General features: G+C 36.9%; 1 protein-coding gene across 5 annotated transcripts in view; it reads left to right on the top strand.

The window, feature by feature from the left end:
* The window catches only part of magi3b (membrane associated guanylate kinase, WW and PDZ domain containing 3b), a 212,986-nt gene that overhangs the window by 161,666 nt on the left and 38,416 nt on the right, over window positions 1-12,904 (top strand). For all 5 annotated transcript variants that reach the window (XM_028446430.1, XM_028446428.1, XM_028446429.1 and 2 more), the window contains exons 5-7: window positions 5,382-5,550; window positions 7,607-7,686; window positions 10,104-10,161. In XM_028446430.1, the coding sequence (XP_028302231.1) occupies window positions 5,382-5,550; window positions 7,607-7,686; window positions 10,104-10,161 (307 nt within the window). The remainder of the gene's footprint in view (window positions 1-5,381; window positions 5,551-7,606; window positions 7,687-10,103; window positions 10,162-12,904) is intronic.

The raw sequence follows: 12,904 nt of genomic DNA, 5'->3' as shown, positions 1-12,904 counted from the left end.
TTTCATTACCCTTTAAGGCCAACGCTATTAGTGATAATGAAGGTGTAGCCATAAGGTTTGATGGACTTCTTTTCATCCTGATCTTAAACAAACCTTTAAACTAACACAAGTAAATTATTAAAAGGTTTGTTGTTTTTCCTCAGGACACTTTGCAAATTAACTTTCTATTTTCTATCTTTCATGACTAATTTAATTTGTGTTTGGATTGGGGCGTACCTGTACCGATGTAACTTTTTTACTTAGATATGATACCAATGTTGCAGCCTTGAGTGTTGGCCGATATGATACTGAATCAGCACAAATCATACGCACTTGTATTACTTATTTTGTAGTGTGGAATATTAGAAAAGCCTTGATCAAGTATGTGAAACTGACCCTTTTATTATTACACCAATGCTTTATCTACAAAAAATAAATTAGAATACCCTGAAAAATAACATCAGCCAATAAAGACAAAAAAAGTAGACTGATTTAGTACAAAACAAAGGTTTAATTTTGTTCTGCTTTCATTGTCTTTTCTTTTTTGTTCTTCTTTTTTTTCTTCATTCTTCATTTTCTCTGACTGTGGGTTTGTTTATGCTACTGATTAAATAAAACTGCGCTCATGACCTTGTGAGGCTTTGCTTTTCATAATGGGAACCTTTTCTTCAATTAATAACCAACGGGTTACATTCATTTTAATTCTCCACAACTGAATAAAATAAATGTAAAAAAAAAAAATTAATTAGAAGACCCTGAAAAATAACTTCAACAAATCCAATATTATAAAAAGTTTGTTAAACATCTTATATTATCATTTATATATATATATATATATATATATATATATATATATATATATATATATACCTGTAGAAATGATAATATAAGATGTTTAACAAACTTTTTAACAAGCTAAATCTGGCAGTCTCTCTCTCTCTATATATATACATGTATATATACTGTAAGTGCAAAATAACCACTAGTTTAACTTAAAGATAAGCATATTATATCAACAAAAATTGGATAAAGAAAGTTGCAAAATAGCCACAAAAAAAAAGAAAAAACTGTTAGAATTGTTCCCCATTTTAAGATTTTCTGGGGGAATAATAATTAATTAAAGAGCCATATGTTAAGTACAACTAGCTGGGTTTCCATTACAGATTTTTACAAAAAACATAGCAATATTTCTAAATGCTGACAAAGTCTAATTGTGCTTTGAACGTGTTTCCATTGAACGTTGCTTCTGGCTGGAGCCTCGTAACTTCTGTGAAATCTCATTCTGCAAGACTTCACCGCAGGAACACGGACGCTCCAAACCTCCTTATAACACTGTTATTTTGTTGTTTCACGTCTAATGTGGCAATAATCATTTTTAAGTATAAATGCCAAGAAATGTCTCGGTCTCCTCTTCTGTTTACACGTACCACGCCATGTTTTCGCAGAGAGAAATGGTCCTGTGATCATATACGTCATATTCTCAGACGTGTATTTGCAGATAAAGTGTTTCGATGGTGCTTTTGCGACACATTTCAATATCGAAACGAAATTCCTCCTCATGAAAGCGTAACAACTTTTTAGCGATATTTGAGTGTTTTTTTTTTTTTCCAAATTCAGGCATTTCAATTACCAGTTTTTATTAAGTTTGGAAACGCAGCTATAGACTTACTCTTTTTAAGGACTGATCCCTGTTATTGAATCAGTGTAGAGATCTTTGTCCTGTGTGTGCTTTTCCATTTTTCTGTTACGCCACGTCCAAGCTGAAAATATTGTTTACAGTGTAAAATATTGTTTGCTCAGCTGTACAAAAAAAGTATCACAGAATCCATTTATCCAACTGCTGTGTCATATTGAAGCATACCACAAAGCCAATGTCAAGACATCCAGGATGTCTTTATATGGAAGCAAACCAGCCATGAATGACTTGTCCACTATACAACCCACAGCTGAGCAAATTATTCTGGGACCGGCCTTAGATGGAGAGTTACAGTTGAATGAAAAAGAGGTTAATGGAAAATTTGAGCTCTGCCCGGCAGCTTCCTCCACTTTAGCTCAAACTGTACTTACTCCAGCAGTAATTTTGGAGGCCATCCTGCTCTGACTGTCAAGTAAATCCTCACCCCTCTTTGAACCACACTCGTGACCTCCAACTCTCTCCGTGGTACGTCCCTGCCCTCCAACTGGCTTTTCAAGCTTGTTCAAGCACACGGTCCACTGAGCAAACATTTAAAAGTCCTTTTATTTTTCCCTATATGTGTTCATTATTAACAAAGCTCCAGCCTGTGGGAGGATGAGACTGGAGAAAAGATGCTTTTTTAAACTAATATCCAACATCGCTTTTTTAGGAATCAGTTGGGAACAATGAAGTAGTAGAGTATAGTTTCAAGACAAACAAAAAAGAATTATTATTTTTGTTATATCGTGCCCTGGAAATGCTTTGTGTGTTGTGCAACATCTTTGAGTATCATATAACGAAGGGAAAACACTTCTAGACATCTTTGAAGTCCAGGCATGAAGGGGGAAGTGAATTGGGAGATACTTTATTGCTTCCCATAGAACATGAAGCAAGTTCTCATTTAAAATGAGTCTTTGGAAATGCTCTTGAATTTATTTTAAATAGTAACTAAACCCAGAGGTTTTGGCTGGAAATTAAAAAAAAACATGTCTCTGCTTGTTCTCGACTCCTCGCGTGCACGAGCCCACACTCAAGGCGCGTCACCGGTGACAGAGTTAAAACGGAGTTCTTGGTCACGTTTTTTAACATATATAATGATAAACTTTAGTGTTTACTTACTGCTGAATGAGACATGAGACAACAAAGTTTCTACACAATACAAGCAATTAACTGAGGTCCACTATTGGAGGACTCTACGCGTGCATGTGAGTGCTACATTCAAAATCATGCTAGCTTTTGAAAATTACCTACCCTGCCTTTAAGTCACGCCGTCTATAATATAAAATCTCCAAAGTACAATCCATGCTATGCTAACTAGCTACTAACACTCACTATACCTCTCGGCTGTGTTTGAAATGGCACTCTAGAATATCAACATGTGGTCATTTCATCCATAAAACTCATCTATACACATTTTATTCCGACATTTTCGGAATTTCGATATTGTCCGCCATTTACAACTGACAAAACTTCTGGTTAACCTCAAAACAAGAGCCCTATATACGGAAGCATTAAAAAACTAATGGAAGACAAGAAGAGATGCTTTTATTTTGAAAAGGGAGTGTTTGATTTTTAGCTTGAACCCGGTCCCAGGACGATTTTACGTTCTGCTATCAATGCATCATGGGGCGGTTGAGTATGACTAGTGTACCCACCGTGCATACTTAGAAAATGTCCCCATATAGTATACATCCGGATATCTTTTGCATACTCAATCTTTCCATTCTATGTAATGTAAACATTACTACATACTCATTTCAATGTCAAACTGTGTGTGAGTAGAACGTTATTATACGATTTTGAATGCAACCATAGTTTATGCTGATTTTACATTCCACTCGCAATGCATCATGGGTATGAGCAGTGTGCCCACCGTGCATACTAAAAAAATGTCCCTCTATAGTATACATCAGGGTATTTCTCACATACTCAATCTTTACATACTATCGTATGTGAACGCTCTACATACTGATTTTGATCTCAAACTTAGTACGAGTAGTCTGTTACTATGACATTTTGAATATGGTTCTCTATTCATATTTCTCTCAATCCAACCTACTCGCCACAGATTGCAGAATGGACCTTTTGCAAAACCCCACCCACAAACAGTCAGTGTCCAATCATACGTTCAAGCAACCGTTACTATGTGTAAGCAGATGGTCAGAGCAGACACAATAGTAAAGCGGTGTGCTCATGGCTTGTGCATGACGGATACCAGGTACCCCAAGAGTTTGGCAGAGGGAGTCGTATTCTTTCTCTTCCCAACACTGAAAACACAACTGGAGCGATGTCTACAATGGACTATAAAACTATAAAAACATCTCACTGATGTGTGTGTCAGTATGTGTAGTATGGGAGATGTGTATGTTTTTAACGTTATCTTGTCTACACTAATGCGTATGTTAAGCAAAATGACAATAATGCTTGATTTGATTTGATTTTGATTAATTAAGATGTTGGAAGATATTACAGTGCCTTGACATATATATTATTGTACCTAGTGAAAAGGAGGGGGGGATGATGACGGTGACGACTGGGGTATACAGTTATTAGCAACTATCACATTACCATATTACTATCAATATTTCAGTCAACATCCTCCTGAAGCATATAAGTCTCCCAATCTATATTAACAGGCTTTGTTAGCACTTAGCAGAGTTAGTAGCTGCTATCTTATTAGCCCGAGGTCACCTGTAGGTTCAGCTCGCTAGCTCATGTAACAGTTTGTTTTATTAAGCTCCCCAATAGCTGTGGTAACACTCCTATAGCTTGAGCAGGATACTAACAACATAATGTAAGAAAACTTTCCCAGCAGTGACTTCGGTGAAGTTAGAAAGATATTCAGTCCAGCACTTGAGGAGCGTGACTGGTCCGTTATGCTTTCGCTTCGATAGTTGTAATGTCCCGCCTTCTTCTCTCCAGCAGCGGAGAGAGGAGGGCGGTTGCTCCTCCAGCTGCGGCGCGAGCCCAGCTCCGCTTCGCACTCGAGACCGACCGACCCAGTCCTGAGAGCCAATCCTTATCCCAAAGTTACTGATCTGACTTCCCTTACTAAAGAATCCACGTTTAACTGAACTATCATGGCACGAAACACGAAACTACCATAATGGAAACCAACTCAGGAACATGACGGACGTCTTTTGCGAAAGGTGCTAGTTTTTATAGAAGGGGCGTGGCTGACAGCACTGGTTCGTGATGTAAGAAGCCCCCAAAATGTCACAATATATTTAACCGATTGGGCAGTCACTCTTACATTTTTACAACAAAACACGCCAAATTAAAATGCTTTGACTAAAATGTTAAAAGTTGGACAAGAATCAATCAACAACTCTACTTTGTACCAAATATTTGTGTTCTCAACAGGAAAAAAAGTGGTTTTGTAGTTTAGTTACTCTTTAAATGTAACAATGAATTGGTATCATACAAAGAAGGTGTCCTTTCAACATCAAACTCTATTTCCATAATTGTAACTGAAGGGGAATGTACACAGACCTGCGTTCTCTTCCTGTGTACTCATTCAAATATGAAGCAGCCTTTTGGCAAACACATGCACAGCTACTGTCAAGATGTGACGCTGACTCTCCTGTTTTTTTTTTTTTTTTTATACCTTCCTCCTGTAGGCAGGGACTGTTTGAGGTGTTCCTGCAGGCTTTAGCGCTCGCTCTGTTCCACAGTATGCTCTGTTTTGCCCGTTTAACCTTCCCGTCCTTCGTGTTTATCTCTCTAGATCACAAAGAGGGAGCAGATTGGAGAAAAGCGGTGCCCAGCTATAACCAGTCCAGCAGCAGCATGGATTTCCGTACATGGAGCTCTCTTCCCCGTGACGACAGCCTGGAACCTCTACCGCTCAACTGGGAGATGGCTTACACTGAGACTGGCATGGTCTACTTCATAGAGTAAGTGAGGAAATGTAACACTTTAAATAATTGATTTATATTTCAATCAAGATGAATTATAATTGTTTTTTTCTATTTTTATATATTGTTAACTTCATCTGCTGTAAAATATTAACAAACAGTGAGCTGCAGATCAGAATCTGAAATATATAATGTATCCCAGGGGGAAACTACTTGTGTTACAGAGGCTCGAGAAATATTACAAATAAAAAGAATAAACACTAAAGAAAGAATAAATAGATAGAATTCATATAAATAGGTAAAAGTCTGTTAATTAAATAAGAATTAAATACAAGTACACACATTACGGTAGAAAACGTTTTAATAAAATAGATAAAATAATAATAACAATAATGCAAATATACAAATATATACAAAGCTGTCAGGTTAGAGATCATAAAATTCTCACAATTTCAGAAACATATTGTTACAGAATGTTAAATGTGGGTGAAAAAAATACCATGAATTCCATTAGCAGGTTGAAATCATGTATCCACACTGATCTAAATGGTAGATGTAGCAAAGTGGCTTCTTTCAAAAAAAAAAAAATGTTGTCTTTTCTTTACTTTCTTTTTTTAATATTGTTTTTATTGAAATTTTCCACATATACATCACCAGTATCATTCAGTGCAGCATTTCAAGTCCAAAAACATTACGTCAGTGCAACAGCTACAGGATTTCAGGATCCTCTGGTAGAACAAAAAAAACACAAAAAAAGAAGAAAAATGACTTATAGACACTATATATATATATATATATATATATATATAAGCTCTCAGACAAAAATAAAATAAAATAAAAACTTTTTAGAATCATTGTAAATTTAAAGTCCTTCACTGTTCTGTGTTGTATATGTAATATTAGCCACTGTGAGAGGTTACATAAATTAACACTCTGTTCTCTTTTTCCATTAAATTAGAGTATTTTATAAACAAGAAGAATGGTCACTAAACTTTATCAAACAAGTCTGACTTCCCTCTTTGCAATTATGTTATTTTTTTTCCTTAGGCAAAGCTGTTAAAAATTGTCTAATTCAAAAAATAATACTTGGTCTGTCTGTATTCTTCCAAAATAATGTGATTTATTTATTTATGCAGAATGCACAGAACTATCTATGTTTGCTCACTCCGAGTGTTTTTGTGAACCCTTAAATAAAAAAGCATTAAAAGAGAAAAAATGTATTTTTAATCATTTAAGTCTTCCAAACTTTATAAAAGTTATCACTGATTTTGCTAAAATTGTTGATCAATCTGTGTAATGTTGGTTTACCCTGAGATAAAGAGTCATAGTAATACTTAAAGTTGTATATCATCAGAATTAGTTGATTTATCTTGCATAATTAAAACATTGACTTGTAGTAATGAGAGGCCACAGTAAGAGTTGGAAATTCCCTGCTTGATGACAATAAAAGATTTAGTGAAAACATCTTAATAACTAAGAATAATCATAGTAATAAGAAAAGAAAAAATTCTGCATCAAAATCTTAATGTGAAGTTTCAAGATTAAAGTTGAGCTCTAAGCTTTTTATCCCACGCATTTTAAAACGTGTTTGCTACTCTAGCCAAACAAACAAATATTTGTTGATATGATGGCAGTCTTAGAAATGAGCCTGTGAAAATCTTAGAGTCTATTGTATGTGTGGGTGTACTTTACTTGCTGTATTTATGCACCGTGTGTGTGTGTGTGCTATTCTTGTTTTTTTGCTCTGAGCCACTTTTCTGTGAACGTATCAGAGGAGCATTGTGTGATTTTCCTGCCGATGACATACTCCGTGCACGTTTTGATGCGAAACGAGTTTGTCACATTCAGACGGTTACTTTCTAGCATCCAAAGCGCTACCTATGCATAAATACAGTAATATGACAGCTGTAAGCCTTTTGATGGATCAGAGGCTTGTTGAATAATCCAGTAACCCCTTGTTGAAAAGGGATTACAAACCGAATATGTTGCTTTTCAGCAGTGATATGCCCTTTTTTTGTTGCTTTTCTAAGTCTGTTGTTGGCAAAATAAATCATTGAGGATAATTTCTGCTTACCTTTTCTTTTGTTTGTTCTAGTCACAACACCAAGACGACCACCTGGTTGGACCCCCGATTGGCGAAAAAAGCGAAGCCCCCTGAAAAGTGTGAGGATGGAGGTATGTGGGATTTTCTGCTCCAGCATTTAGTCGTTCTAATAAGTACTGTACCTATTATACACAAGCCTTACCTCCATTGTGTGTGTCCTACTTAACAGAATCCATCCCTTTGCTGCTTTTTTTGAACAATTCTTCCAAACACCCCCCAGGATGAAAAATAACTGTTGGAAATTACAAATGAATAAAAAGCACTATACTACTACCTTCACAGGGCTCGAGACTGCAACCAAATTGGTCGCATATGCGCTCCGTCGCGTCCCACAGAGTGCACTTCTCTCTCTCTTGCTCCGCACTGTGGTTGAGGAGACGGTGCGCACTCACGCAACTTGGCTGCGGGTAATGGAATGTTGAATGCGCAAAGTATAGCATCAATGTGCTCCTTTGGAGTGCGCGCGGTCCTTGAACGGAGCCAGGCATAACGAGCCCTACACTGAGTGCGTGCTCACATTGAGAGCAGCAGTAAAAAGGAAAAACGTCCCTTGCTCAGCGATACACGCTCATCAGAATCAGCATGGAGGGTCCAGAACTGATGGACTATGATGCCAGGATAGATGTTCAGCTAGGGCAGTGGTCTGCAACCTGAGGCTCTGAGGCCTAATGTGGCCCTTTGACTCTTATGCAATGACTCCCTACAGCTTAAAAAAAACTATTGAAATAAACTGTATTTTTTTACAGAGGCTAATAATGATTAATTACAAATAAAATCAAGATATAGCAATTTCTTGCTACCCCCCATTTCCAATAATTTCCAAATTTATGGGAACATAGTCGTGTGATATATATCGTTTCAAAGACAATTCAACGTACATTACTTATTATGCCTCAGACAATGTAATTTGTTTTACTCGGTAGAACTGAATTCTCTGGAACATGGTACGTGCTATTCGGCGCGGAGACGTTTCGTGGGCCCAGCCGTAGTTCATCTGAACTTGTTTTACATGCTAACAGAAAGCTAGTTGGTCTGTTGCAGCTAAATAGCATACGAAAGCCTGTGTTAAAAACTCATTTTTCACCCCCCCTTTTTCTCCTCTCCAGCCTGATATGTTCATCAGGACGTAACTTACATCAGCACTTCCTGCTTGTTGGAAAATACCACTAACAACTATATTGTTGTATTTCTCTGGCTGGCTTTTTTCTAGAGCTAAATGTCCCTGCATGCCAAGGGGAAAAATACACTTGTAACTACTGCTGTAGCCTCGCATAAGCTACCATTCCCAGGTGTCTTCGGTTTATTCTACATGGGTCATTCCATGTTATTTCATAAATGGCCCATGCACTTTGGTTTCAGAAAATTCAGAAACGTTCACCAATTGTTCCGTGGTTATATAATAGGCACACTGTAAATGTTTGTTTGATCCTATGAATACTTTTTGAGATATGGCCAATTTAGTGAGGTGTTTATGTGTTGATTTTCGCGCCTTCTTATTTTACTTCCATTTTCAGCTTCCAGTATCTCAGGAACTACATCACATAGGAAACTGAAATTTGGTATAGTAATACAACTCCACCTACTCTATCAGAATATCGAAAAATATCTGCTACATCCTATCTGGTGGACATGTTAGCCCCTCAAAATTGGAAAAAGGTTTGTCTGCGTTTGCGGCTGGAACATGTTTAGGCCTTCAATAAACAACTTTGCATATGCCTCAGCTCCCTTTAATATTATCAGCTTTTAGCTACTGTATGTACATAAACTGTTCACATCAATAATGATTAGTCACATATATGCATTCCGTCGAGGAAGCTATATTACGATACCAAATTTCCGTTTCCTATGTGATGTAGTTCTTGAGATATTGGAAGCTGAAATGGAAGAAAAATTAGTACGTGCGAAAGAATCGACACATACACCCGTCAGTAAATTTTCCATAACCTCAAAAATTATTCATTTGATCAAACTAAAAATGTACAGTGTGTCTATTGAATACTAATTGATTATGCAATCGAACAAAAAATGGATTTAAAACTTAACAAAAGATTTGATTACGTTTCAACTTCAAGCTTGTGGGCGGGGCAGTCTTTTTATCGGTCGGTTACGAATGATGGTGTGAAAAGGACATCATCAACATCATTCGGAGGAAGCCCCGCCCACAAGCTTGAAGTTGAAACACAAACAAAAACTTTGAAAACTTAGCAAACAAAACTTCAAGGAAGGTTACAAAAAAAAGTATTGTTTCATGAGAACTAATTTTTGATTTGTAAACAAAACCAGCATTTTTTTTGAAAAAGTGTAATGATAGCTTTGTTTGCAAATTAAGTTTTGTTTGATTGCATGAAAAAAGGCCCACATTTCTCTCCATGCATGGGATATCTCGAAAATTGGTTGAAATGACCCACATGCAGATTTGGTCATTTGAGTCCGATTGATTTGCATGCCAACGATCACAGAATGTTTTTGTTTGTTTTTTCTTCTGCAGAGCTGCCGTACGGTTGGGAGGAAATCGATGACCCTCAGTACGGCACGTACTACGTGGAGTAAGTGTCACTGATCCATTTTCAGTCACTTTTGTTGCCGTCCTCGCATCCACACCCACACACAAACACACACACACACACACACACACACCATTATCTGTCACAGAAGGACACAGAAGTGCTCATTGCTCTGTTTTGTGTACATCAGCAGTGGACTGGCATAAGTCAATACGGTCTAAAAATAAACAAACCCATTCAGCACATTTTGTCCATTTTAAGTGATTAAGCTGCAAGTTAAAGAATGTGCTGACAGGAAGAATAATATACCTGGAGTTTAAAGATTTCAATCTGTGTTTTTTTGGATGAGGCTCTGTGGGTAACTTTGCAATGACCTGCATGTGAAAACACTTCTGATTACTATTGCTGCTTTCTGCCAGTGTTTGTGTAAACAAGTGTGTGTGTGTGTGTGTGTGTGTGCATGAACAAAATGTGTGTTTTTCATTGCTTAATGTTCGTGAATCGGTCTGTGTGCACAATGGGATTTTTATACCCACAAACGCAGCAGAAATTGTGCAAAAGACGTCAAAACAGCAAACGATAAGAATAGGAATATCTAGAATGCATGGAAGAAATAAAGTGGGACGTGGAAGGGGGCGTAGAGCAATCTGCTGTGATGAGGGGAAGATGGAGCTCCTATTTTATTGCTCAGTATGCTGGAGAATTCGCCCCAAGGTGTAGGGAGGTGCTGTTTGAGAGAGACTTGGGCCTGTAGAATGAAAGTAAATGACATACTGTATATACTGTAGATGGATTTTGTGGAACAATGGCTGTGGTGTTTATCCCAGGGGACAACAGACTGTTTACCTTAATGTTGGAAAGGAACAGGGTGTTTCTGCCAGTTGAAGGGTCATTTTTTACAATATTAATCTGCCTAAAGATTCTCTATAGATCCCTGTATAGAAACAGAAAGAGGCTCGCCAGCATGTAGTGCAGACATAGGCAATTGGGGCCACATTCGGCCCTCAGTCGTATTTTATGCGGCCCCCAAAGTAAATGTACAAAATGACAAAAAAAAAAAACACAAAGAATTACAACATTGCAGGAAAATACAAGAGGAAAACACAGAACATACTCCAAAACACACAAAACTATACTAAAAAATGAAGAAAAAAAAACAAAAACAGTAATACACAAAATTACTCAGAAAAATATACAAAATTACACCAAAAGACAAGAAAAACATGAAAAATAATTTTGCAAACTGACAGTACTAACAAACAAGCAAAACGACAACAGAAACACACAATAATTACCCCAAAAAATGCAAAATGATGACTAAAAAAATACACAAAAGGACAACAGAAATGCACAAAATGCCTCACAACGAGCAAGACAACAACAAACATACACAGAATGAGAGAAAAACACACAAAATTGCTGTAAAAACTTTTAGTTCTTTCCTGTGTTAATGCTCAGATCGCTCATTATTCTAAATGCTGACATGAATGTTGATCATGTGGCCCTCTGATCAAACAAACACATTTTTGTGGCCCCGCTGTGATAAAACTTGCCTCCCACTGATGTAGTGTATGTGCTGTTTTTATGTCTGACAAACATGTTTTCAATGCTCTCTACAAAACCCCACTCAGGTCATGTTTTTTGTTGCAAAGTTCATCACAACACATTCATTTATTTCAGGTTTGTTGGTCCAGAACTCAGACACCCCTTTTCTTTAGTAAACCTCCTTTGGAAATCTACCATTATTCATGTAATGGTTGCAGCGAGATTCATTTTGTCTTCTTTTTGAACAGTATGTTAAGTTGACATTTAAACTCAACCTCAACTTAACATACCATTGTTCATTCTTACCAATAACAATATTGTTCACTGCATGTGTTGGATTGAATTTGGCTGAAATGGACCTGAGTTGACCACTTTGAGTTGACAACGTATGTATTCAATATTTAGTTTTTATTGTTTTGATGTTGAGTCTGTTGTGAAGTTTGAGGCAAAGAATAAAAATAAAGAAAGAGTATAGATGGCAATGCAGGTGAAGGGTTTTCCCTGCCTATAAAAGCCTTATTTTAATTTTAGTAATGTTTACCTACGTCCATAATTCAGTTTCTTCACAACCAATCAGCAGATAATTCAGTGATAGTATCTCTACCTTGATGCTGCTGGACGCGATCATTTTACTATCAGATAAAGTCATAGTCTAGGCCTCACAGGTCCATAAATCAAAGATCATTTGCTTGACAAAAAGATGTAAAAGGTTGAAATTGCCGCTCGAAAGTTTGTTTTGATCTCCACTGTAAACGCTCTCTTATAGATACATTGTTGGAAAGTTTTGTGCATTGCATTGTGGGATGTGGAGTCTTGTAGTTAATTCACAGAAGTGTTTTTACTTCATTCTAACTCATTTCCAGGTCATTGAAATAGTTGGAAAAAAAGTATTTTTTGGATTTCAAGAGTCTGTCACCCAAGAACCAATGCATATATCTGACTGATCATTAGTGATGTGAACAGTCTATGTACATAGCTCAAAGCTGATCAAATTACAGGGAGCTGAGACATACAAAAACCCGACAAACATTTTTTCCACTTTTGAAGAGCAAACATGTCCACCACATAGGATGTATAGCACATACTTTTGTATATTCTGAGAGAGTTGGTGGAGCTGTATTACTAGACCAAATTTGGGTTTTCTATGGGATGTAGTTCCTGAGATATTGGAAGGTGAAAATGGAAGAAAAATAAGGACGCACAAAAATCAACATATACCACCTTCACTAGTTTGGCCATA

Source organism: Gouania willdenowi, chromosome 5, assembly GCF_900634775.1.
Source record: "Gouania willdenowi chromosome 5, fGouWil2.1, whole genome shotgun sequence".
NCBI classification, from domain to species: domain Eukaryota; kingdom Metazoa; phylum Chordata; class Actinopteri; order Blenniiformes; family Gobiesocidae; genus Gouania; species Gouania willdenowi.
This window is presented reverse-complemented; position numbering and strand designations above follow the sequence as displayed.